This window comes from Neolamprologus multifasciatus, chromosome 22 (genome assembly GCF_963576455.1).
Source record: "Neolamprologus multifasciatus chromosome 22, fNeoMul1.2, whole genome shotgun sequence".
NCBI classification, from domain to species: domain Eukaryota; kingdom Metazoa; phylum Chordata; class Actinopteri; order Cichliformes; family Cichlidae; genus Neolamprologus; species Neolamprologus multifasciatus.
Genome location: NC_140459.1, coordinates 19,062,325 through 19,089,487, shown reverse-complemented (window position 1 = coordinate 19,089,487; position 27,163 = coordinate 19,062,325). Strand labels below are relative to the sequence as shown.

The window sequence follows — 27,163 nt, the reverse complement described above, 5'->3', positions numbered from 1 at the left end:
GCTGTATTTCCACAACCCGTAAAAGGTGCATGCACTTCATAAGTTCATGAAAAGAAAAGCAGAGCGGTAACAAATGAACACGATCTGTCTTTTAATTGCACCAAAAAAGAGAGGAATTAGCTTTGAGGTCATAAACCTGGAAAAACTAACAATGTTGTTCATTTAATGTGGGTATAACACTCATTTCCTGCTTACCGCTGAAACGCTCAACAATTGTTTCATGAAGTGCACGGACACCCTCAGGAATAACTTGATCTACAGTACCCAACAACCAGTCACACTCCATCAGCTGTTCTTTGAGTTAAGTAATTATAACAGGTTCTTTACTGAATCAAGAGGGTAAATATAGTAACGACTGCCCTTTTAGATGCTCACTGTTTGAGTTTGCAGCTTAAACCGGCTGCACAGAGTAGATAGAATTACTCTCAGCACTACTTTGTTTTTCTTTCCCTCTCTGAGTCAAATCTGACCACAGATTCTTTTAAGATCTCCTCGGCTCCAGGCTCAGCCTCTGACTGAGTAATCCCCTACTGGCTTCGTAAAACCAGACGCTAATTTCACACAGATAAATTACTTGCATACATCTACAAATCTGGCTCTGTCACTACACTGTCCTCCTTCTCCATCCAGTTAATTTCATAAAAGAGACTGAAGTGAATTTATCTTTTTTGTTCCCGATCCCCAGCCCCTACTGTTATTTTACAGTAGCTAATACAAAAAGGTCTCTACATATATCTCACTGGTACCGGACGAGTTAATGTGCAGCTGATATAACAGATGGTGATGGGACGTGGAGGAGAGCAGCATCGTGCTAGTATGGCAGCATTGTACTGTAAATCTCACCTGGTATTTCATCTTCTTTTCTTTTTTGCTTCTACCTCTCTCCGTCCCACCTCCTCCACTCTCGCTCGGTCTTTGCACCATTTTCTCCACCTCACATTCTCCCTCTGCTTTTCACTCTGTCCTCTCTGCAGGAGGTGTTAGAGCTGGCCTTCTCTGTCCTCTACGAGTCGGACGAATACTTAAATTTTATCGCTCCTGACAAGCATGAGGTAAGCTGACCCTGCAGTTGTTGACAGTGTCACACAGAATGAACGTATGGGATTACGCATAGAGATTCTATGCATGGTTTATGCAGGTATAGAGCTGACACTTAAATAGTGTGAATAGCGGAGAGATGGCTTTATGGAGAGATATAATTTCATCGAAAAACAAGTATAAAGACCAAAGCTGTATGTCAGGCTTATGTTATAAAAATTAGGACCCTTCAACATGATTTTATTGCTTTTTTTTTACGTTTTATCATCAAAAGAGTGGTTTGTATCGTCCAATGACTGTCGATATTTGGGATATACAAGATAAAAATAAGTACACCAAGAGCAGCCAGGTGCTGCTAATTGAATACAGCTGATTAACTGATCATCAGTAAGTGTGACGATCCCTCTAAAAGCAGAAGTTTTGGGAGTTGCTGGTCTGGAGCATTCAGGTGTGTTAACAGACTTTCATCTTAGAGAAGCAATCATCGCTACCTATCAGTCTGGGAAGGTTTATAACGCCATTTCTAAACATAAAGTCCAGCATTATACATCATATAGGCATACCTATCTGGTGCCATATATGCGGTATATATACCTATATATATATATATATATATATATACACACAAGTGTATATGTATATATATATATATATATATATATAGGTATATATATACACACTTGTGTGCCTGCTTTTCATCTTCATTTGTTTAGCTTTGTTTGTGCTTTTAAGCTTGTGCAGGTAAAGTGAAAAAAACTTGTTTTCTGACATGTAAAGCATCACTAGCACGATGAGCGTTCATACTGCCCCAGCCTGTTTGCCGTTGGCTTGGAATGAACTTTATTTGGACTTCTGACTTGACAATGACTCGACCCAGTTTACTTGACTTAATTTTAGTTTGCCCCAAAAGGCTTTAAGACAGCTCTACTTATAAATAGCTGATAGTCCTTGGGGAATGTGGCAAATAGAATTGCAATGTTGGTGGTTTTTTATAGATTGGGGCCAAATATAACTCATTGTAAACCAAGGTGTAATGCCTGAAAGCTTTCGTTGAGGAATGTAGAAACTTTTTGCCCTTTTTTGAAAGTGTTTTCTCTGTTTCGCAGAGTAGATTTTAGAGGTTTTGTTCTTTGTGCCGTACCTTTTTTTAACCATTCTTATGAATATTCTAATTAACGTGCCTCTGCCCGTCTCTCCGCAGTATTGTGTGTGGACAGATGGTCTGAATGCCCTCCTGGGTAAGGAGATGACCAGCGAATACACCAAATCTGACATGGACACCCTGCTCTCTATGGAGATGAAGCTTCGCCTCTTGGATCTAGAGAACATCCAGATTCCAGAGGCCCCGCCCCCGATTCCCAAAGAGCCTAGCAACTATGACTTCGTTTACGACTGTAACTAGCTGTACGACCCCAGAAGCCCAAACCCGAAACAAACCCCAAACCCACTGTATTCACTGGACCGGTCCCCTTTTCTTATAAACTGGAACAAGAATAAATAATTTAAAAAAAAAAAAACATATAATATAAAAAAATGAACTGTGATTGAAAGAAAAAAAAGGATTTCTTGAACTATTTTCCTCTTGCTTCTTGCTAGATGTTTATAAGGGAGAAAATGGTGCGTATTAACGATAACTGTTTGCACTTGAGGGACTTGGGGGTCGATGCAGAGTCATCACGTTGCCATGGAGAAGAGAAACCAGGAAGTGTTTGTTTGGCCTGTCGTTGGTCGTCCCACGTCTCCTCCTCTTTCACTCTCCTCCAGTGTCTGGTGTTTGAAGACATTCACCCTTTTCTTCTTCTTGGCTGCGGCGCTTGCTGTCATTTTGCTTCAAGAATATTGTGGACAAAAAAAGCTTAGAAATTCCATTGGATTGTCCTTCCTTTATGTTCATGTTATTATTGTTCCTCAGGGCTTTTGTCACTAGGGAGTGAAGGCTATAGGAATCAAGATGGTGGTTGTGGGATTCAGGAGCAGGAAAGGACGATTGGGCGTCAACGGGGAGGGGGGCGTCAACTTCCCAGTAGTATTTCCTGTCACTTTCCCACTTACAGTAGGACAATTGTGGCAGCTAAGTGTTTCCCAAGAGGCTGAATTACCTTTTAAGATGAATACTTTTTAAAACAGAAAGAGAAAAAATAGTGCCGTCTGTCTACTCTGCCCTGCTTCACATGTAATAGAGACTGTTAGAAAAAGTCAATCCTTGAAATCCAGGCACTGTACCACAGTAAAAAGCCTCTTTTTGAAATATAAATGTAATTATCCCACCACTGCTTATTGCTTATTGTACACACCTACACAGTGGCTTTGCCATAGAACAACTGTAAAAGCGCCACCATTGTGCAACACGTGCTCAAACACACACTTGTCTCTCGCTCGTTTGGGTCTCTCGTTGTAAAGACTGCTGTACACAACATTCCTAAGCAATATTTTAGCTTTTTTTTCTTTTGTTTCGTTTATCATTTGTAAAATGACTACGATTTAGTGATTTTGCTTTAGAAAAACGAAAAAGAACAAAAATTGTGAACGTGCCGGGTAGTTAGTATAGCAAAATGTAAGTTAGTATTTGATCAAGGGAAGTTGACATTTTTTGTGTATGTTCAGGACCATATGGCCACAAAATTGAGAGTTTATGTATTTTTTTAATTTAAAAGCAGATCGTGGTTGTTATTTCTAAGTATGATTTATATATTCCCCCCTCCCCCTCCCTATTTAATGCCTTCAGATTGTTTTTTTTTTCCTTTAGGATTTTTTTCAAAGCCCCTCAAAACTGCTGTTTACATTAAAGGTTTAAGAACTGTAACCACTCTACACTGTGCCTCTCTTCATTCACAAAGCACAACCGCAAGGGTCCAAGACATGACTTGTGATGAAAAGCAGTAATAGTAATTTCACTCTGTATTGAGACATTTGTTCTGATTTGTCGCTCAGGCCGAATCCCGTGGAAAGATTTTTCCTTTTAACAATGAAAGACACATCGCTATAATTAATAGGTAACGGTCCTGGAGGCAATCTGTTTTTAATGGAACAGATAAAACAAGATTAACTATAACACAAATGAAAGCACTTCGATATTATCTGACCAAATCGCATGTTGGCACAGGATTCAATTCACAGGCATATGAAGGAGTTTTGTGTCAGTCTGCATCTGGACACAGACTTTAAGATCATCAGTGTCAAACAGCTACACTAACGCAAAACCATTTTAAGAGAAGTTACCAGACTTTGATGAAGTATCACAATATGGTCCTAAATTATTCTTGGCTTTAAACTTTAACATTTGCTTGATAAACCCAGATCCAGCACCAGGGTTCTTCTGGGCTCTTCTACATGGATATGTGATACAAGATTTCAACAAACCAACTTGTCTGGACCAGACATATTGGAACTAAGTTAAGTGGGTGTTTTCCAGTGTGTTCACCTCAGTCCTTTTCTTGGTTCTTGAGTTAACCAGGTTTTTTCTCCAGTGCAACTCAGTCTGTAGATGTCTGGATTAAATCTTCAGCTTGTAAAAACAGTCAGACTCGCATCTTGATATCCTTACAAACCTTTTGTTGACCCTGATAAGCTTTCCGCAGTATAGATCGAGTCCTTCATTTCAAACGCCACCAAACTTTTTTTGACAAAGATTTTTGTCAGACTCTCTAGAAATTCTTTAAAGTGGTCTTGAGCAAACGTTTAAAGACCTTCTTTGGTCATTGGCTACTTTTTCTCTCCTTTTCAATGCAGTCCTTGTACCTGAAAATTTTGAAAGTGATGTTTTGGTTTGTTTTTGAAGCCGCTTTATGGTGACTTATCACTCAAGCATTAGAAAAAAGCACCTAACTCAACCAGTGTTGTGTCGACACAGACAACTTAACAAAGAACATATTTAAGACTAAATTTCTCTATGCATTTTATTAGAAGTAGAATATTTTTCCCCATTTCTTTAGTTGAGTCTAACCAAAGATCATGCATAAAATTGTATTTTTGCACAATTAGCTACAAACTTGGGATCTCCTGCCATGGTGTGCAGTGTGTCCTTTAAAATGTGAGGAAACTAAACAAGTCAAGGACAAAAGAAGAACTGTCAGGTCTTTAAAAAAATATCTGGGGCATATGAATAGTATCTGAAAGTCATGTCCTTAAGAAATAGGGAAAAGCCCTGACACAGGACCCAAGAGATGCATCTGTCCCTTCAGTTGATCCATCAGCGGTTCACTGAAGCCCAACCTGAAATAGTCTCAATGGAAAGGTAGCTGTCAAGGAATCATTCTTAAGGAAGGAAAACGGGAGGAAAAGGCTGAGATATGCCAAATTATAGAACAACTGGACTGAAAATCAGTGGCACAGAAAAGTACCATCAGATTTAGATCCGCCATCCAGTACCATCTCTAAAATACCTGCTTTGTTTTTTAACATAAGAATCACTCTGGCAATGCAGTAAAAGCAAATTTGGATAAAAACAGAATGGAAATACATCAGTCATGGATTGGTCTCCCCATTGTTAGTGAAGCATTGTGGGATCATCTTGACTAAGGATAAAAACTCAGCGAAAAATAACCAAATAATGCAAGCTAAATAAAAACGTTCAGCTTCTGTACAGTAATTCATAAACAGCACACACCTTGCATTCAGGTGGGTGAGAATTGTCTTGGTGAGTAATAGAGGTTCTCCACCATCTCACCTCACAGACCTCCTGCAGAGATCGCAGGTTCATCTCCGTCTGTCCAGAAGCTGTTACAGCTCCATTCAAAGCAACCACAAATGTGGCATTTTATGTTGTGCCACTTTCAGAGCAGGCATTTCTCTCAGAGAGAAAGTCGCCTTTATTAAAGCAATATTTCATCTTTATGAATCTGCCCTTTTACTTTGAAATAGAGTTCTGTGTGGAAGTCGGCAGAAAATGCAATTTTCAAAGTTAATATTTTATTTCACAGCTAAATAGTTCAACTTTTGTTAGTGACACATTACATGAATTTCAAACTTATAATATTACTACTTTCAGAGCAGTCACTGGAAAATCCTTAAAAGATTTATGAAAAAAAAAAATCAGTGAAATTCGTGAACTACTCAGCACCAGCTTTTGTTTTTAAACTCAATATTTAATCTCAGTTTGCCTTTTGTGTATACATCCCTGGTTTTGGTGCTTGGGTTTTCCCATTACATGCCTGGCTGTGTCACAGGATGTTTATTTCCCAACACGCAGGTCATAGCGGCTCCCTACTCCTTAGTGTGTGACACCATTTCCTGCTTGACGGCTCTATCTGCTACCCGGCCCAGGAACCTCCACCGAGCTCCGTCTTTAGGCGAAGATTGTTCTCACACTAATGGATACTGATGCCCTGTGCTCATTAGAAATGTAAGTCAGTGCCTAACAGCATCTGTCTCTCACTCTCTTAAGCGAGGAAGAAAATATTCTACCTCTTGCCTCCCACCCAGCCTTCATTTCAGTCACAGTGTCTCTCACTCACGCGCAGCGTGCAGTTATTTGAACTGTCACAGTTAAATGGCTCCATTCCTGCGAGGGGAAGCTGTGCTGTGTATGTGAGAACAGCCAGTCTGGTAGAGTGGATTACTCAGTAGACCTGATGTTCTTTGTGAATATCTAGTAGCTACTCATTAGAGGAATACCAAAACCCTAAACTTAAAATCAGTTCATGTTAAGTGTGACATACGGTTCACATATCAAATCTTAACACTGACAAACCTCACGCCGTCCTACAGTCCCAAATATTCATAATGATGGCAACTCGATGGGCTCAGATTTTGTGCATGCCCACCTTGTAATATGTCTCCCTGTATAAAATTTTCTATTTTCCATGTTCAAGAAATCAAACATTCCACTTTCCAGTGCCAGAGGGTAGGTGATTTAATAAGGCTTCTGCATGCCTTCCTGAGGTGCAACAGATGAGGAATGAATATGAGCTAAATCCAAATTTGGTTGTATAGAAAATTACAGTCAGCTACATGAGAGAATCAGATTAAAATACTGACAGTAACTGTATCATTTAGGCTAAAAAAAAAAGGGGGGGGGGGGGCTCCTGCCTGCTGTTGTGTCAGGATCACTTGAGTCAAAAGTGGGATTGCTCATTATCTGCAGTAACAGAAGTTGGTGTATGTCTCTGTTCTAGGACCTCCCCGCCCTTCCACACATGTACTTGGGGAGCTTAAGGAGGCAAGAGCACACATTCCCATTCTTCCATGTCTGCACAGGGCAGGCAGCAGCAGAGCAGATGTTAGTGGCTATGGGTTTGACACTGACTAAGTTAAAAGGTTATGAACTGTAGGTGCTTGGGTGGGTGTACGGTAAAGCAGTTCACGTAGCATGCCATCAGAAGGGCATCAGCAATTGCTCTGATGTGTCAGAACTAATGCTATGCAACATTTCTGTGAAGACCAATGCATTGCATTACAGTGTTTCATACTGAGGCACTTGTATTATTTGCTTGTTTTACAGCTATATCGATCAATATATTCTGAATGCATCCTCAGCTGCAGATCAGTGGGGATTTTATTTCTATATACCACAAATCCATATCTGTTTTTATTATATAAGGTGCACTGTGTGCTTCAGTGTTTGTGTACGCAAGAGTGCTGTCTGTGTTTATTTTTCCACGCACGCTCATCTGCGACAAGCAAGAGGAAAAGGACTTGGCTGGCCTCATTACGAGTTCTTGGAGACTTCATGCAGAGAGCGAGACAGCAGCCCGAGGGCCGGAGCCAGCAGGGCGCATCTTGTCTCCTCATCCAGGAGGACACACTAATCAAATCAGATTAAGGCTGGAACTGATTACATGGGCATGCACACTTCCACAGCAGGTTATCAGACAAGCTAGCATGGCAAACTCATCGCTCCTTCTGCACTCACCAGCATCCACTTGATAGCATTTAAGGGTCAGCCCAGACAAACTCACAAACAAAATGGTTGCGGCTGAAACTATGGCGGCAAGGTCTGCAGATCGGCAGCTATTTTCTCTGCCAGTTTTTTTTTTTTTTTTATTGCAGTAAAATTCCTTTTATCTTCAGAGCAGCAGATTTGCCAGCTAGAGATATTTCAAAATCCCACTAAACTTCTCTTTGGGAAATGTTTTTGTGTGTGATATGGTTGAACTAATCCTTTTAAACTCTGAGTTAGAATTGGTCTTGTGCTGCTTGTTGCTGTTTTCCCGCTTCTATTTCCATTGCATTGAAGACTTGGGGGGTCAGGAAGCTTTGTGCCTTTTTAGAGATTTCTCACCACACCAGCAAAGCATCTTCAAAGCAGGATTAAGGGTGAAGCCAATATAAACAATGAAACTATACTTTTATTATCGAATGCGCTGCCATAGTTCAGTTTCTCCCCAAGGGTGTTATTGACAAAACGTCGTCTTACTCGAGTAAATCACAAATCTAATGGTGCCAAAATAGCAGCTAACAGGCAGAGGAGAAAAAAAATACACTGGAGAGTGGTTCCAAGTTCTCTTGCTCATCATTTGTATTGACTTGTTTTCTCCGCTTGCATTCACTTTCTCATTTCTTTAGACTTTAGTCCAATCTGGCACGTATCAGAAACAACACTGATGCGATTGATGAGTGCAGGGACAGATCCATTTCCCTTGTGTGTTATTATTCACCTGACCCAAGGGCAACAGTTTTCAGTCCATATGGAGCTGAATGAAAAGAGCTGGAAGCTGCAGTCTAATAGCTTTTCTTAAAATCCAAGTGTTGTTTTTACATATATAAGTTAAAATACACTTTATAAAAATCTCCATATACTGTGGTAGGAAGAAGGCTTTGTTTTCTCTATATTCACAATGAGACGTAAGCAGTTTGGAATTGTACAAGGAGTTGGTGTAGGAAGAAAAAAGGAAAAGCGTGCTCACCAAAGGGACTGCGATCCATCTCGAGGGGAAAATGAAAGTGCATAGCCACAAATAAATTACATCACACATGCATAAAACATCAGCTCCATCCTAACAATAAAGACAGAAACTATAAGTAAATTACTTCTGAACAGACGCATGTGCACTGACTATTACTTTTCCTCCTGCTGCTGCAGCACCCGGAGCACTGACCCAGGATTATCAGGGCGAAATGATTGCATCAACCCAGACAAAGATCATCCCGCTGAAAGTGGGGAAACTGTGATTTAGATGAATGAGTACAAGTCTGGAAGTGATTTCCATTCCCGCCCCAACAGTTGCTTAATCTCAGCAATCTGAAAGTCTTATCGTCGTTGGTGCTGTTGCTGTGGTGATTGATTGAAGAGCTCTTCACAGAGTGCTGCAGTCACTCAGCAATTGCAAGTGTTTTACAGGCACAACGGGACTAATGCGCATCTAATAGAGCCAGAGGTCCAGTCTGCCAAGACGTGCCCGCCCTGAATCACTGGGAAACTGCTGTAAATTTAGAAGAGGCCAAGTTCATGTGTATCACTAATTGCAACACCTGAAATGGTTTATGACCACAGCCGTGCAGAGACGGATGAGAAAGCAATCTTACCACAAAATCTAGAGGCTATGTTGAGGAATCTACTAATTCGTGTTTCACTGGATTAATAGATTTCAAAATTTCCTGTTTTTTTTTTTTTTCAGGGTTCATTTAATTCCTGACATCAGAAACCAAACCACCTTAGAAAATTCACAAATATTTGGGACGCTAAATTAGTTTTCCCTCAGTTTCAAACTGAACTTGTCTTCAAATTACTGACACTTTAACAACTACAGAACAATGGTGTCTGTATTCATAAAAAAAAGAAAAGAAAATGCCCTACTTTTTCTTGTACCTTGCAGTCATATCCCTGCCAGGAAATGTACCTGTCAAGAAGAAACAAAACCTAACAGAGCTAAAACGGTCCCACACTCATCTCTCATCTCCGCCTCTCACTTATTCAATTATATGCATTTTAGTCAATTCCCATCACAGCATCCCTTATTATTTTTTCTATTTCTCATATATCATCTCTTTTCTGTTTCATCAAAATCTGTCACAAGCAAGGCCTGTTCTCCTTTGCATTGATCAGCATCTAATTTTAGTGAAGGCTGACGCCTCTTGATGTTGTAAAATGAACGAGTGCTTTGTTGTATACCAGAGCCCTTGAATCAGTTGCATTGACTTTGAAGAGCTGGAGCACCAGTGATGAGGAGGTGGTGGTGGAGGAGGAGGGGCTGATGAAGAGGAAACTTGTTTTAATATGACAGTTAATGAGGTAAACATTGCCCCAGGTGCCTGTTTTTGGGATTGGAAATTTAGCTCCTATAATTTCTGCCCAAATTCACCAAAAGTCACCATATGTTCAGCTGCGTGGGGCTTTGATGAAGAAGAGCCGTGGGAGAATGAAAGATGGATGACGATGAACTCACAACCACAGGGAGCGTTTGTCTGATGCACCAATAAATCTTCTGGATTTCCCCACCGCCAGCCCTCTAACCTGCCACCCAAAGCTGCTTCAGATAAAACAAATGTCTTATCCCTCAACCAGGTGTAAGATATGTTCAACCTTCATTGCACGTTTGTTTGGTTTTTTTGAGAGACAATAGGTGTGGCTCCTAAGCCGACTCTGCTGTGCTGCTTCTGCACAACTGGCAGACAGAGAATTTCCTGCCCTGTGATCAATAAGGCAACAGTAATTTTTCCTTAAGTCCCATGAGACGGAAATGAAATGCTTCTAGTCAAAGTCCTATTTGTGCCGCCTCCTCCTTTGTGTAATTTTAAAAGTGCTTTCTTCATAAATTTATGACTTTGCCTCATTACAGGTGAGACAGATTGATTATGAAGCGGAGAGACTCCCACTGGGCCATTTTTTCATGCTGCATTGTGTGGGACTGACACAAGACTAAAGGAAGCCAAAACCAGCGCTGAGTGTCTATATTTACCAGTGCAGAACCTGCCAGTGCCTGTGTGTGTAGGCTGACAGCAGGAATATCGCTTCAGTAGGAAAATATTGTGAAGGCTGTTTATTGCAGGGTGAAGAATCAGGAAAGACTCAGTTTGAGGTGTTGTGGGAACCTTTGGTCAAAAGTTACCGAGCTACAGGACCTGCAGATATTTTAGGCACTAAATGGTTAAAAGCAGTAAGAAAAGGATGGTTGGAGCCAAACAGAGGCCATGGACACTTTGGAAGGGTTGTGGTTTGATCCTACTGTTTCTAAAGCTTTTTATTACAAATGCTAGAACACAAGAGTGCATCTTCCTAGTATTGGAAGTATTGGTAGACGTTTTCATGGTGTTTTAAAACCTTGAAAAGTTTCTGAGTTAAAAAAAAAAAAAAAGATCTTCAAATAGACTGCTGCTGCTAGACTGATAGATTTTGGTGATTGGTGATATCCCTGTGTGCTGATTATAGTGCAGAAAGGTTACAGCCATAGACTCCATTTTCAGATTTTTCTTTTTCTAATTTGTCTTGACTTCAATCTTTCTCAATGTGGTTTTATATTTCTAGCCATTAAAATAAATCACTAATCTATGGCGTCTGTGTGACCCAGCAACTGGGTGGTTGGGACCTACTCTCTCATTTGATTCGTAGCCCACAGTTTTCTTTCTTCATTGGACTCAAAGGCGAAAAATGTACAGAGAAAAATCAACAAAAAATGAACCATAACTTCTTCACACATTTCTATACCATCATATAAAACTTAAAAATATTGGGGGGGTTTTAGAATGAAATGTTAGTGCATTCAGACCTGCATGCTACCACAGATTCAACAAGGTGCTGGAAAATTCCTCTGAGATTTTGCTCCATATTGAGATGATAGCTTACAATTTTTGTTGCAAATTTGTCAGATGAATGTCCAAGGCATCTCCCACATGCTTTATTGGACTGAGATCTGGTGACTGTGGAGGCCATTTGAGTTTCTTGAACATGACAATGTTCAACAAAACATTACCTAAGCTATATGACCAGAGTGTACCTGTCAAAAGAAGGGTACAATGTAGTCATGAAGGTTTCACAATGGGTTCACCCAAAACCTTGGCTGATTGTGACATACACCAGTTTTCACACCTTAGCTCATGTGATTAGGTAGAGGGTCATTAGGGGGTCCTTTTGTCCCTCTTGGGAGGACACTCCCACATTTTTAAATTAAGTCACCTCGCTTCTCCATTTGCACACGTTTTGAATTTCAGCAGATTGTTTCAATCATGTGCAGATAATGCACATCAGTCTGCCATGTGACTTTCTAATCAGTCACATGGCAGATACTCTGTTCATTTAGGCATGTACATACAGGCCTAAATGAACAGAGTATCTGCCATGTGATTGATTAGAAACTTTGCATTAAAAAGCAATTCAACAATTGTACCTAATAAAGTGGTAGGTAAACCGTTCTGTGACAGATTTGAAAGTGTTTCAGTGTTTTGAAAGCACATTTAGTCTCATTTCACATACAGGTGTTTTCCTTTGTGTGGAGTGTGAACCATCTACTTCACAGTAACTTGCACCTTGACCGTTCTCATTAGTTTTATAAACTTCTAAGAACAGCGGACGCGTTGACACACTAATGGAGAGAAAGCAGAGAAATGCTCCTACATTCGTTCTTGCTGGTTCACTGTCATGGCTTATTAGGTAGTTTAATGGAACGGAGTCATCATTAATGTTATTAATTACTCGTGCTTTTAGTGTTGTGAAGTCAAAATGTCTGTCACGACAAAAGTTTCAACCCTGCTTTAGCTTTTAAATACTTCCCACAATAATATTCAGTGTTTTGTTAGAAAATCAACCATGTTTAAAGAAACCCATTCAGTGCCTGCAAGCTAAAATGATCCAAGATGATTACAGAAAACAAGTCAGAGAAAATGTACATTTTTAATTAAAACATGTTCATAATTTATACTTCATTATAATGTGCATCTGTGCATTAATTACATTCAAGGCCTTTCCAGTCTAATTCACAACTAACTGAGTAAAGAACTTTATATACACACAGTGTAATCATTTACAATGTCAAAATTAGGCTGAAATGGTTAAACTGTTAATGTTTGATCACGCTAAAGTCACACGTTGTCCAGGTTTAAATTTGACAGATTTTCTGTCTCCCAAGACGCCAAAGCCTTCATACCTAAAGAAAATTAAAAAAAAAGATTTATATTAAAACACTGAATCAAATCAGAATGTAAAGTTATGTTTTTGTAGAATAACGCAGTTTTGAAATATTGTCTCTGTATACCAAAGCTATTTTGAAGTTCTCTATTTTCAGAGGCTCAAAAGTAATTGGACAATTAAATGACAAGCGTTTCATGACCAGGTGAGGCCTGTTAGCAGATAAATAATCTGGATTGTGATTCCAAGAGTTGGGAGTTGAATTTGGTAGCTTTTCACTTAATGTCAGGTCCTAAGAGACATTGATAAAAGTGAAGGAAGCCATCATGAACCAAATTAATCATCAAAACAACGTCTGAAAGACCACAGAGGACATCTAAGAGAATACTTTCCATGGTTAAGAAAAACTACTTCACCACATCTAACCAATACAAAAACCTCTGATCAGGTAGACATATCATATCAAAGCCTACAGTCGACAGAATGTAAATACAGAGCATTTGCAACAAGGCGCAAACCTTCCACTCGTGTACAAGAAGATCACATTAGACTTTGCCAGAAAACATCTAAAATAGCCTGCTGAGTTCTGGAGGAAACCAAGACAATCGTGTGTAGCGTGTGAATAATGATCCAGTAAAGTATTGAGGAGGAGAGCAGCTCATGATATGAAGCATACAACATCACCTGTCAAACATGATGGAGGCAGTGTTATGGCATGGGGATGTATGGCTAACAGTGTAACGAGGCCACTAGCATTTATAGATGTGACTGATGCTAGACGCAAAATGATGAAATGTGTACAGGGTTACAACCTCTGCTCAGATTCAACCAAATGGAAAAACGCTGCAAGAATTTTCAAGGCAGAGAAAAGGGATGTTCCTCAATCCGCCGTTACTTACCTGATCTCAACCCAGTAGCTGCAGTGGATTTTCATTGAAGTATTTAATAAAAATAAAAAAAACACCCTTATATTAAGAAATATTTTAGTTTGTCCAGTTATTTTGAGCCTGTGAAAAGACTGTGGCTAAAATGGCTGTAATGCCTGAAGTGTTCGTGCAAAAGTTTGGATAAACCCCTTTAAATTAAAATTAAAGCAGAAAGTCTGCATTTCAATCACATCTTGACCATATGATGACAAACTACCTGTGGTGGTGCACAGGGAGAAAGCTAAAAAAAAGTGTGACTGTCTAAAAAAAAACATATATCAACTTAATTGTATATCTCTGTTCATCCACCTGAGAGTTGAGTAGTAAAACAGCAACTACTACGTGTGCAGCTTCTCTACTCTCATTTAGTTGTTCAAGTTATTTTCCAAAATACACAGTACTGCAACTAAGATTTGTTTTTTCACATTGTTTGTTTGGTTTTTTTTAGTCCTCCATTGACGCTACCTGTCAGGAACCAGTTTTTCATGTTTTTAATTTCCTCCTGTTGATGACACTTTAAGTAGCTTATGCTGTCCTTGATAAATTGAGCATACTAAAGTCAATATTAAACAAATAACTGTTATAAAATCCTATTATTTCATTTGTACTGCTCACTTACAGTTTTGTGTATCTCTTCCAGTCGGCTTGGCCGAGGGAGGGTTTGGTCACGGCCAAGGCGGCGTTCACATGTGCTTGGCGCAGCAGCAGGCCTGGTTGTTTGGCAGCTGGATGCACATAAGCACACTCTTCCTACGCAATCAATCACAAAGTAATTATATACATAGTAGCTCATATAGGAAGACCTGGTTCTACAGGATGGAAAAGACTAGTGAAGCCAACTACAATGAAAAAAGTCCTAATCAGAATAACAGCACATTTCAGACGCTCAAATATATTCATTGGAGTCACTCACATTGGCTTTCCTGTAGTTGTTCTTGATGTTATTAATCTCTTGTTGTAGTCGCTCCAGTTGCTCTTGACCAAGCTCTTCATATCCCCTCTGGAGCGAGGGCATGTACGCAGGATTGACTGAGCTAGCGTGGTCACGAACTGATCCTCCAGTAAAGTCAGTGTTTATGGAACTGGGTCCCGAGATGCACTGGGAGTTCTGTTAAAGCAGGAGGATTGGAGGAAGAAAAACACACACAAAAATTATGAGTGATAACATTTTTTTAATCCTATACTTAGTAATACACTTGTACTATGTGGTAGTAGTGCTCACTGGTTTTGAATTCTCCAACTCAGACTCAGAACTCTCAAAGTACAGTCTCCAGACATTGCTGTGGTGGTGTTTGTTTTCTGCATGAAGCTCACTGGGCTCCACGACCACCATAGACTGGTCCAGCCCCATGCCTGACTCTCCCTCTCCCACCGAGTCGTCTGATCCACTGCACTGGTTGTTCGGGAAGATCATGGAGGAAAGGCTCATGTCGCTTTCTGAGCCAGAGTTCAGCTCCTGATTGCCACATAGGAAGAGTGGGTTTAGACGCTCATATATATGGATTCACGAGGATTTGTAGTGTCCAACATGGGTCTTAACTGTGATACTACAGCTCAGTTTGAAATTAGTTTAAGCCTACTGTGCCTCAGGTAAGTTATTCCATTACATTTCTTGTCACTAAGGTTGGAGATAATTTAAATTAAGCTGAAAACTGATAATGGATTCAGAACTGGAGCAACTCACATGCTGAGACACATACAAAATACATTATTTAATTTGCCTGAGGGGCTAAAAAAGTGCTTGGCTGCTACAAAATGAACTATAAATAATGGAATGACCAACAGTTCCCTGACTTCCTGTTTTATTAACCTAATGTAATACATAATAACACAGTCATCAGACAATACTTTAAGTACAATAGACTTACATGTGGTGCGCTGGTGCCTATGCTGTTGTGGACAGCCTCCAGCTGTGCATTGTAGAGTAAGGCTTTCAGATCTGCCCCGGTAAACTGCTCTGTCGCTGCTGCCAGCTGCTCCAGGTCAACATCAGGAGCCAGGGGGACGCCTGCAGTCAGAGCTTTCAGGATCTCCACACGAGCCTCCTGGAAATGTGACACAATAGCTCGATTTAAAACCCAAGAATCTTTCATGTAACATGACTCAACATTACTTTTTGTCTTTTAAGGACTGATACATATATAATGAGTTTAGAAGTGAAGTGATGTTAATTAATAATTATTAATATTCTTTTAAACCAACAAACCAGGTCAGGGGGAGGGCAGTAAAGGGATTTGTCCAGCCGTCCAGGTCTCAGCAGGGCCGGGTCAATCAAATCTGGTCGGCTGGTGGCTGCAAGCACGTACACACCTATGAAGACAAACACGAAGAATTCAAATTTATTTATTTTAAATTGAATTGAATTAAAGATCCCTCCAAGTATGTTTCAAGACAGATTAGAATGCTCCTAATTCATCCACAAAAAGGTTTAACTACATCTCTATAACCTTTCATAGCCAACTATATTGTTCAAATGTACTGGCCCCAGGTTTAGAGTAGAGATGGCACGATACCACTTTTTTATGTCCGATACCAATATCATAAATTTGGATATCGGCCGATACCGATATGAATCCGATATAGTATATTTTTTTAATTAAAACTGTTTTTTTTATATCTTGCTTCATTTTGTATAAGTTCAAATTCAAGTAAAAAAAAAACACCAAACACTAAAGCTATTCTGTTATACCTGTATGCAAAAAATACACTGCACCCAAAATATTTCATAGTTCAGCAACACTGATCAATCTAATAAACTTAAACCTACTCCATCCATCCTATTCTGGTATTTTAAAGAGTACTTAGCAGAAATATTAAGCAACCTAACTAATAGGGTTGCAAACTTCCAGCAAAAGAAAATAGGGAACCACCCCCACCTCATGATGCTTAATCGATGCAATCAAATTTAATTTGATGCAGTGTGAAAAAAACATACAGTAATGGACTTCTATACTTTTTACATCAGATTAAAACTTTGGGTGTAAGAGTCAGATAATTATTTATTAAAAGCTAGACATTTTAAATGAGAATAAGAAAGAAAAGAATGTCTTTGTGCCCCCTTTTCCCTGTTCATGCCCTATCGGCCCCCCTGGCTAAACTTTGCTAGATCCGCCCCTGCACAGTTACCAGCCGTCAGCTACGTAGAAAAAGATCCTGGTGTAGAAAGTAATATTAAATAAATTCTAACAACAGCTTATCAAGGTTAAACGTGCTGCTGTTGTTCAGCCACTGGTTTCCTCTTTCTGGCACGAAGTGGGCGATAAATAAACATGAGAGACGGACTCGCGACAGAAAAGCTGATCAGCTGATCATTAAGCAGTTTCATGATTGAAGTAGAAGCAGGAGAGGGAGAGAGAGAGAGAGAGGCAGTTGCTCCATATATCGGTTGTTAAGCTTAACGCTGGAATGCTTTACAAACATTCAGAGATGAACTTACACACTTGCTTTACTTCTCTCTGGGATAACTTCCTCAGAGATGAAATGCTGGTTTGGTAGCGAGGCTACAAATACACACAGCCCCTCTATCATGTGAGCACACTGCTCCGACGCTCTACGGTTATGAGCCGAGTTACGCCGTGTCGCAAGTTTTGTGAGGTGCTTTTTTGATATTTAATGGATCGGATTACATTTTTTATTTCTCTCCGATATCCGGATCCAGTAATTTAGGTCAGTATCAGACCGATACTTAATATCGGATCGGTACATCTCTAGTTTAGAGTGTATTCATATTAGTCATAAGTATCACAATGAAGCACGTTTGATATATTGTAATCACTGCATAACATGCTTGGTCATGATTTAGTGAACCTTCACTTGAAGAGGCAGTAGCTGAGCTCAAGCACAGCCCACACGTAATGTGCCCAAGCATAGAACTTCAGTGTTTTTTCCGATGAGAAGCTCATCTGAAGTAACTAATTGAGCAATCTATAAGGCATTCAAGAGGAACGTTTACTGCTCTGAAAACAGCATAGTTCAAACCCCAAAATGCATAAAATCATCACTGTACTTTGGAAAAGTGTTTTTCAAAACCATGTGAGTGCAAGAGTGAAGAGCACTCGGGTCTACACAGTTAAGTGCAGTGTGAGTGGAAGCCAGCCAGGAGAGGCAGGACAATTGTGCAAGGGTATGGTACAAGGTAACCCTGCCAAGTGTAGATTCACCCTTATTTTATTAATGTATTGACTAAACAGTGGCCATAATCACACTTAAATTTTTTTAAAAAACATCCATTATATGTATATTGCTTTTCCCCATCAATCCCAAAATTATTAACATTAAATTATCAAAGTCATGCTTAGATGCTCTGTCATCACCCAAAGGTCCATTTGAGCCAGGAGGGAAAAAGAACTGAATGGACTTCATGAGACTTAACCCGCACTAAACTTTAAATGGCTTTAAACACTTCTGATCTCATCCCAACAGAGTCAGTCAGGAGTTAAAGCAGATTACTACAAAGCACCCGTGATGATGACTGTGTGTATAGTTTAAAGATGTATGACGTTACCCTGCAGTCCCTCCACTCCATCCAGCTGGGTGAGGAGCTGGTTGACCACGCGGTCGGTTACACCTGTGCTGTCGTGGCCCCTCCTGGGGGCCAGAGCGTCAAACTCGTCAAAGAACAGGATGCAGGGCTTGGCGGCTTGTGCCCTAAAAGAGGCAGAAGAAGAAGCGATCAAAGGAAATAAAAAGAAAACACTTCATTTATGTGAAACGCCAATACTTTACCATTACTTCAAATGTTTTATGTTAATAATTATAACTTGCAACAAAAGGTAATAACACAGCAACAGCGATGCCGGGGGGAGTTTAAAAGTTCACTAACCTCTGAAAGACATCACGGACTCCCTTCTCGCTGGCTCCAATGTACTTACTTAGAAGTTCAGGTCCCTGGAGGGAGAGTTTAAAAAAGTCCCTTGTTACTGTAGAAACTTTGCTCTCATACAGAAGGGCACAGTCTTATTTTAATGACGAAGCTGAAGCAGAGCCTACCTTGATGCTGATAAAGTTCATACCACTGTCTTTGGAGACAGCTCTGGCCAGCAGCGTTTTTCCTGTACCAGGAGCGCCATACAGCAGAGCTCCTGAGCGATGGCGGATAGGAAGATTGGCGAAAAGGACCGGATACTGCAACACACCAAGGACCCACAGTCAGTGACTGTGCAATAACTTATGCTGAATTCTAGCGTTTTCTGCTGATATAAGGGAGACCTCCCTTCATTTTTAAGAAGTAGTGTTAAAAAGGAAGAAGCTCAAACATTAACAGCCATGTCTTTTCCCTAAAACCACAGTGATGAGTTGATGACAACATGGGGCTGAGCAGTCTGAGGGCTCACAGGATCAAAGATTACATGATAAAAATAGATCAAAGTTACCCACCGCTCCGAAAACACCCTCATTATGTTCTGAAACTGGAAGCGTCATTGTCAGTCATATTTTGAGGTAAATATATCAAAAATAATTGTCAAAAAAGGGTCAACTGGGGGACCTTTAGATTATGCAACTATACTGCAACTCAAAGACTGGGCTGTAAGCAAGGGAGCTGAAGAATCCTAAGGTAAATTAAATGAGGAACATTTTCATTAGTTATAAGACCTTTTACTGGATTTTCTCTACTACTATAAGACTCATGCAACACCCAAGCTGAATAAACAGATAAACTATCCTGGCAGTTTTCCACCTCTCCAGAAAGAAAAGACGCTTTACCGGCTCGAATAAAAGAGGTTTTAATATATTAGTGGACTAGGCAATTACATAATTTGGAAGTCTTATTATTACTTTGCTTGTAGTTTTTGTTTGTTTCTAAATCAGCTGATTCAAATATTTTATTTTCACTTTGTCTGTACTGAGCCCCTCATCCCCACTCATGCCGATGCTTTCCAAAGCTCATCTGTACAACAATCAATAGTAATTATGGTGTTTAAAATACCTAGATAGTCGCTCATTATACCACACTGCAGCTAAAACACATTTTGAAAAAAGCAACAGCCATCTGACCTTAGCAGGGAGCAGTATGGTGTCCATAAGCTGCTGTCGCACTTCTTTTAGCCCTCCTACCCTGTCCAACCCAAATCCACTGGGGGTGTGGAGGTCTACACCCCACAAAGAGGGGGGGGTGAAGCCTTTGAGAGCCTGCGCAAAGTCCCTCCAGGACAGACACACTTCTGCAAAATACAGGGCACAATGAATACATCTGGACAATAACTCTACATTAGCATCAGTGGTCACATGATGCAGGAAGAATCTGAAGACCTGAAATTGATCTATTGGGAATTTCATCAGTCTTTGATACCTTGTTCACTGTGTCCTCTTAGCATAGCGTTAGCATGAACAGCCCGCTCTAACAGCAGTACTAGATCTTGAGGTGTGTATCCCTCTGTCTCCTTAGCAACAGCCCCGATATCAAGACTCACAGTCTCAACAGACAGGCAGGACTTCCTCAGGATCAGATGGATCAGAATCTCAACCCTCTGGGCCTGCAAACAATAACATGATCGGTGTTTTTTTTTTCTACTTTGTGTGTCTGTACTTGTGCTTGTGTGTGTACAGGGTGGGCCATTTATATGGATATACCGTAATAAAATGGGAATGGTTGGTGATATTAAAGTCCTGTTTGTGGCACATTAGTATATGTGAGGGGGAAAACTCCTCAAGATGGGTGGTGACCATGGTGGCCATTTAGAAGTTGGCCATCTTGGATACAACTTTTGTTTTTTCAATAGGAAGAGGGTCATGTGACACATCAAACTTATTGGTAATATCACAAGAAAAACAATGGTGTGCTTGGTTTCAACGTAACTTTATTCTTTCGTGAGTTATTGACAAGTTTCTCTTTTTTCACAGCCATTGACATGTCGAGGAGGTTAACATGTGAGGAGCGGATCGAAATCGTGTTGATATCTGGTGAACGCAGTAACCGGGTCATTGCAGCAGATTTCAATGCAAGACACCCTACGAGACCACCCATCTCCCATGCTACAGTTAGCAAACTGCTTGACAAGTTTTGTGAAACTGGTTCAGTGTTGGATTTGCCAACATGTGGACGCAAGAAAACTGTCACTGTTGAAAAAACATCAGTGGCTGTCCTAGCTTCATTCAGCAAGAGCCCACAGCGTAGCACATGCCGCATGTCACTGGAGAGTGGCATTAGTCGAACATCCCTTCGGTGGATATTAGCTACTCACAAATGGCACCCTTACAAACTCCAGCTGCTGCAGCATCTCAACGAGGAAGACCCAGATCGGCGCACAGAATTTGCAGAATGGACAAAACAAAAATTGGAACAGGACCCTCAGTTCATGCAGAAGATTTTGTTCAGTGATGAGGCAAACTTTTATGTGAATGGTGAAGTTAACAAACAAAACCACCGCTATTGGTCTGACACTAACCCACATTGGATGGATCCCTCCAAGACTGTTGGAACAACAAAAGTGATGGCATATAGTTTGGTGTGGTATATGGGGTACAACGATAGTGGGTCCATTCTTCATCAATGGAAACCTCAAGGCCACTGGATATTTGAAATTGCTACATGATGATGTGTTTCCCTCTTTATGCACTGAAGCTGGCACATTCCCTGAGTTTTTCCAGCAAGATGGTGCACCACCACATTATGGGTGCCAGGTCCGAGCATTCCTAGATGAACAGTTTCCTGGAAAGTGGATTGGTCATCGTGGGCCAGTTGAATGGCCGCCAAGGTCTCCCGATCTGACCCCCTTAGACTTTTATCTTTGGGGTCATCTGAAGGCAATTGTCTATGGTGTGAAGATACGAGATGTGCAGCACCTGAAACTACGGATACTGGATGGCTGTGCTGGCATTTCTCCTGTGGTGTTGCTATCAGTGTGTGAAGAGTGGGAGAAGAGGGTTGCATTGACAATCCAACACAATGGGCAGCACATTGAACACATTTTATAAGTGGTCAGAAACTTGTAAATAACTCATAAAAGAATAAATTTACGTTGAAACCAAGCACACCATTGTTTTTCTTGTGACATTACCAATAAGTTTGATGTGTCACATGGCCCTCTTCCTATTGAAAAAACAAAAATTGTATCCAAGATGGCCGACTTCTAAATGGCCACCATGGTCACCACCCATCTTGAGGAGTTTGCCCCCTCACATATACTAATGTGCCACAAACAGGACTTTAATATCATCAACCATTCCCATGTATTACGGTGTATCCATATAAATGGCCCACCCTGTACATATGAGTGTGGAGGAGTGCTGACCTGATCAGGTGGCTGGATGTTTACAAATCCCTGGATGAAGTGGGAACCGTGTACCTCAGTCAGAGAGGGATGGAGGGAGTGTTCACTCTGGCTGGTAATGATCAGACACACCAGGCTAGAGTGAAGCATCACCTCATCCACCACATCCTGCAGGCCTGCAGCCACAGTGATATAACATTACTCATCAAAGCAGGAAATGATTATTGATCCTGTCTGTCAAAAGGCATTCCCACAGGTAAGAAAATATTTTACTTTGAGCAATGTGCTGCTGAAGCAGTGCCTCCGGGCCGTGTTCATGTTCAGGTGAGGCTGGTGCCCGCGTCAAATGATCCAGGTCATCAAGTAGAACAACAGAGGGCTGCCTCCATTCTGCCTGTTCAAAAACGTCCATCAGATTCTGTCTCACAGTTTCTACCCTTTTGCCTAAAAGGAAAACAAAACATATTGTTAATTAAGTTAAATTTTATCCTTCTTTTCCATTCAGACAGCAAATATTCATGAAGTCTTTCTTGACCTTGTAGCTTTTTGCAGTCTACCACCTCAACGTGTGCATCCAGCTCTTCTCTAGCTTTCCTGCAAAAGGCTTGGGATAGAGTGCTCTTCCCACTCCCCTGCAGAGAGAAGTTACAGCACAACATGTTGCAGACTTAACAAAACAATACTGGTTAATATGTGTTCTCCAGTGAGCTTAAGCTGCAAAAAAAAAAAAAAAAAAAACCCAAACAAACATCAATGCTATGAAGTATCAATTTATCTTATGTTAATGAATTATATTGACAGCCGTTGTGTTAGCAATAGTAGTTAAATTAAATGTTAAGTAAAGAGATACCTTGGCACCAGTGATGAGAAGAGCTCCACCTTGAAGTCCCCGACCAGTGGTACCCAACTCTCTCGAGAGGGGACTACCCAGAAGGGTATGGGAAATAAACTCAAACCCAGTTCTACAAAGCTCATCCATCCCCCTGTGGAAAAAAACCCCCAAACATGACTGATGGAGAAAAAAAATCTCCTGCTTAAATCACACATAGGTACTGAATTATCAAAAGACATACCCAAGAATACTAAGAGAGGGAAGTTCTGGGTGGGGTGTTTCAACTCCAGGCGTCACGGCTGGGGTGGTTACTGGCTCTCTGTCTACCTGAAGATGAGAGAAAGAGATAACTGTGAACAACTTCAAAGACTTTTTTTTCTTAAAAATGTGTTGAATTTTTTAATAAAAACTGCATGAAGCAATCTGTTTTCATGTAAAATGTTTAAAGACACAAATATATAATAATTCTCCATTTGCATGGCGATACCTGTATGTCTTTCTTCTGGATAACTGTGGGTGCTAGCAGAAACAGCTGATCTGAAGCTTCAGTCTGTGGTTCTGGTTTCAGCACAGTTAAAGCAAACTCTAACTTTGCTATGGAAAAGAATAAAAAGTGAAGGGCCATTATTTTTTAAAAAAAAAAAAGCTAATTTAAGATATTTATTATTACCCCCTTTTTTAACTTTACATAGCCATATGCCAAGCTGTCTGTGTATGATTTATAAATATACTTCTTTGGCTTGTAACGGCAGTGCAAGAATGAATCACCATCAGTTCCATGTAGGAGGATGGTGCCAGACCGTGCTGTCAGACAGGCTAAAGGTTCGTGACTCTGTGTGTGCAGCCAACCAAGGAATGCTGTCTGGATCTCCTCATCATCCTCCTCAGGCTGAAGAGAAAAATGTCAAAAAAAAAAAATCAGATGGACAGAAAGGAAAGAAGCTGAACACATTTTCTGCAATTCTGAACAAATTATATGTCCTTGTCATTTACATCCGACACTGTAACACAGATGTACACTCCAGCACTCACCAGTGGATTTAGGGGTTGTAGGCAAATAGTAGAAGCTACTTTGATAGCTGATTTCACTGGCTTAATTCTTACTGTTGAATGGGCAGGGATATTAAGCCTGCTGGCCAGAGGCTCTGGAATCTAAAAAATTAAAGATACAAAAATTTTAACAGAAACAGAAAGAAGTAGGGCACTGCAGTATTGTTAAAATACTGTTTATAAACTATATATATTCTTCTCTTCAGACACCATACTCACCCATACTCTTCCACTGTGAATCTCTCCCTTGCTTCTTTCCTTGCATCCAATCAGCTTGGTACAATGGCACACTGCCCTAACCACCATGGCCTCCTCTTCCTTCACCTCCTCTCCTTCAAGCGTAGCAGTCTCCTTAGTAACTCTTGCCTTCCTCTTTTTCTCCATTGCCTGCTTGGTTCTGTCCCTCGTTTCTTTGGGGGATGGGACTTTGGAGAGAAAGCCATATGTAACTGAGGAGTGACCTTCACTCAGCCTAGCATTGAAACTGTGGCTCCAAGGAAAGATGTGAATAGCATTAGTTGCAACGTGGCTTATGGTGCTGAGAGAGTGGGGAGGTGCACCGCACACTCTGTACAGAGAGTCTGTAAGGAGAGCGGGGATTTTAGGTAAAGGCGGTTGTTCCTTAACTGGGTCATAAGCGCCCTTTATCATATGATGAAAGAGGCTTTTCAGGTCGGCTATGCCACCCCACTGGTGGCTGTTAGAAGTAGAGGAGGCAGTTTCTGATGATGGTCCTGAAGGGGAGGAGAAATCCATGTTTGGCTGTCTGTGAAAACTTTCTGAGTTTGGGTTGGCTTTTAGATGAGAATGTGTGTTGGTGCCAGTTTCAGCGCGGATCTTCGGGGACACAACAAGTTCTGTGAATTGCTCCAGGCGACCGTAGGGCACACGTGGAGAAAGTGAAGCTGTGCAGAATTTTTTTAAAATTAAACTGTATTCATAGAAGTCAAACATTTAAAACTCAAGTTGAGCAGGCAAACCATTATAACTGCAATATTTTTGTGTCACATGTTATTTGATAAACAACATAGAATAATTGTATCAAAACTGACCTATTCGGATAAAGATTACCGTGTGGTTGTCCACCCACACAGGAAACACGGCATCTTGGAAAACTACTCTGATCTGATCCAGTAGTTGCAGCTCCAGCACAGAACTGTGGAGCTCCTGGCGATGTCAGTCACACAAAAGTGATATATTAATACTTGTTAAGCGTCAAGGAGAAGTCACCTTGTAATTATTAGAGTGTGTAAAATAGTGCAAACTTGTATGAAGACAAGTTTCACATACTGTATGTCACTAAATTACCCACCAGGATTTCCCAGTCATCAGCTGATACAGGCTCCACAAACACCCGATCCAATGATGAGACCTGATGACATGGCCTTAAGAAGCCCTGAGGAAAAACAAACCAGTAAACTAAACAACTAGTAAGTCCAGACAGAAACTGACAATCACTGTACACTGTCACAAGATGGAGAAAATTAGCTTCTTCTGAAAATAGAGCGAAGAACAGATTCCTCACGGAGGGGCTCTACCTGCTCTCCATCTGTCAGGCCCTGCTTCTCTCCTAGCTGCCGACACAGCTCCACTTTGTGGCTGTCCAGGCTGGAGCTGGCTCTGTTTTGAGTCCAGGTGAGGAACACTGGAGGCCCATGACCACAGGACAACTCCAGAGGCTGGTTCTGAAAAAGACCTTAAATGGGTTGACTGTGAATGCCACTGTATACAAAAGTATTCTACAGTCATTGCCAAGTTGCCTGGGATCATGCAACTTGGCAATGACCCCAAACTAGAGCAGCAAATCTCCAACAGAGTGGCTGTAAAGGAAAGGAATCAGTGTGTTGCAATGGCCCAGGCAAAGTTCAGACCTCAGCCTGATTGAAATGCAGAACCTAAAGAGAGCTGTGCATAGTAAAATTCCTGCAAACACTGTGAAGTAGAGTGGGACAAAGTTTCTCCACAACGCAGTGAGACACTAATAACAACATAAATAAAATGGTTACTTCAATTTAGTGCAGCTAAAGGTGGTTCAACAAGCTTTACTGAATCAAGGGGTGTACTTTGTTTTTCACATGATTGCATGTTTGCTGAAGCACCTTTTGTTTACCCTAGACCACCATCCTTGCTTGCAACCATGCTTGAGCAAACAAATCGTCCTCATTCAATCCATTTTACACTGTTTAGACTAATAATGACAGGGTTAACCCAGTTCTGAATCCTTTGTAAGTAAAGGTCAAACTTAAGGAGAGGAAGCCACGAAACAGGAATTCCTGTTAGCCAAAAAAAGTGCAAATATAAACAGAAAGCCTTCATCAGAAAAACACTGTTCATTCATAACAGCGAACAGGACACAAGGTAGAAAAGTCATTTTAAAAGATACACTAGACCCCGGATTTATTTCTAACCTAGTCCTTTGTCTCCACCAAGTGAAACCGTAAAGGAACTGCTACGAAAACAGCTCAACCGAGAAGGAAACAAATACTGAAATACTAATTGCTAACTACCCTCTCTCTCCATATGCTGAAGTATTGTGTTTGACTCAGCTCCTCTTCTATCTATATTCAGAGCACGTTTCCAGCCGGGCCGAAGTGGAGTGAATGGAGTCGTGAAAAACTGATCTTTCCAATTCATTTGATCTAGAGAGCAGCCTGACGCGAGGTCTAAACTGCAGAAGTCACATTTTATTTTGCAATATGAATAACTGTCAAAGGGTCTCGGAAATTAATTTACAGCAGCATTAATTTTGTTAAAAAAAAATACAAGAATAGAACAACACACAGAACGGGCCAACATTTTAGCTAAAAATGGTTTAAGTCAACAAAGCTTCTACCAATTTTACCTAAACGATAGTGCTAGGTGGTTAGCTAGGCTATCTTACCTCGTTCAGCGAAAGCTGTGATATTAGCTTCAAGGGAAGGTGTAAAAAGCAGTTTTTTGCGTTGTTAAAAGTGACAGTTACGGGTTGAATGCCCTGATTGCTAAACATGATTTTCACAAAGTTTTCTATTTCGCGTTCAACGCGTCAAGCAAGCTGCACCGCTAACATCAAGTGTGTGACAAACTCATAGTCGATCGATGTGCTCTGTGTGTGCCAGACCAGACCAGA

The 27,163-nt window shown here is 40.7% G+C and overlaps 2 protein-coding genes across 6 annotated transcripts in view; one reads left to right on the top strand and one right to left on the bottom strand.

Moving 5' to 3' along the window:
- The window catches only part of elmo1 (engulfment and cell motility 1 (ced-12 homolog, C. elegans)), a 103,218-nt gene extending 100,663 nt beyond the window's left edge, over positions 1 to 2,555 (top strand). For all 5 annotated transcript variants that reach the window (XM_085148620.1, XM_085148622.1, XM_085148618.1 and 2 more), the window contains 2 exons: positions 975 to 1,052; positions 2,240 to 2,555. In XM_085148620.1, coding sequence (XP_085004746.1) covers positions 975 to 1,052; positions 2,240 to 2,440 — 279 coding nt within the window. In that variant the 3' untranslated portion in view covers positions 2,441 to 2,555. The remainder of the gene's footprint in view (positions 1 to 974; positions 1,053 to 2,239) is intronic.
- Positions 2,556 to 3,721: 1,166 nt separating this feature from the next.
- pex1 (peroxisomal biogenesis factor 1) lies at positions 3,722 to 27,135 on the bottom strand. Its single transcript, XM_085148610.1, has 24 exons — positions 26,936 to 27,135; positions 25,593 to 25,739; positions 25,367 to 25,450; positions 25,107 to 25,221; positions 24,274 to 24,959; positions 24,037 to 24,156; positions 23,773 to 23,893; positions 23,492 to 23,598; positions 23,246 to 23,331; positions 23,023 to 23,155; positions 22,708 to 22,804; positions 22,446 to 22,616; positions 22,194 to 22,348; positions 20,252 to 20,435; positions 19,957 to 20,123; positions 18,952 to 19,086; positions 18,785 to 18,849; positions 18,467 to 18,609; positions 16,169 to 16,272; positions 15,831 to 16,007; positions 15,185 to 15,418; positions 14,876 to 15,070; positions 14,582 to 14,712; positions 3,722 to 13,055 (listed from the first exon to the last, which is right to left on the bottom strand). The coding sequence occupies exons 1-24, from the start codon at positions 27,041 to 27,043 to the stop codon at positions 12,980 to 12,982; spliced, it is 3,741 nt and encodes a 1,246-aa protein (XP_085004736.1). The 5' UTR covers positions 27,044 to 27,135; the 3' UTR covers positions 3,722 to 12,979.
- Positions 27,136 to 27,163: the final 28 nt, after the last annotated feature.

Coding starts and splice junctions, on each gene's coding strand:
- pex1 (XM_085148610.1), bottom strand. CDS start 27,043: ATGTTTAGCAATCAGGGCATTCAACCCGTAACTGTCACTTTTAACAAC. Junction 22,349..22,445: donor TCAGCAGCACATTGCTCAAA/GTAAAATATTTT, acceptor CTGTGGCTGCAG/GCCTGCAGGATGTGGTGGAT. Junction 16,273..18,466: donor TGGAGTGGAGGGACTGCAGG/GTAACGTCATAC, acceptor TTGTCTTCATAG/GTGTGTACGTGCTTGCAGCC.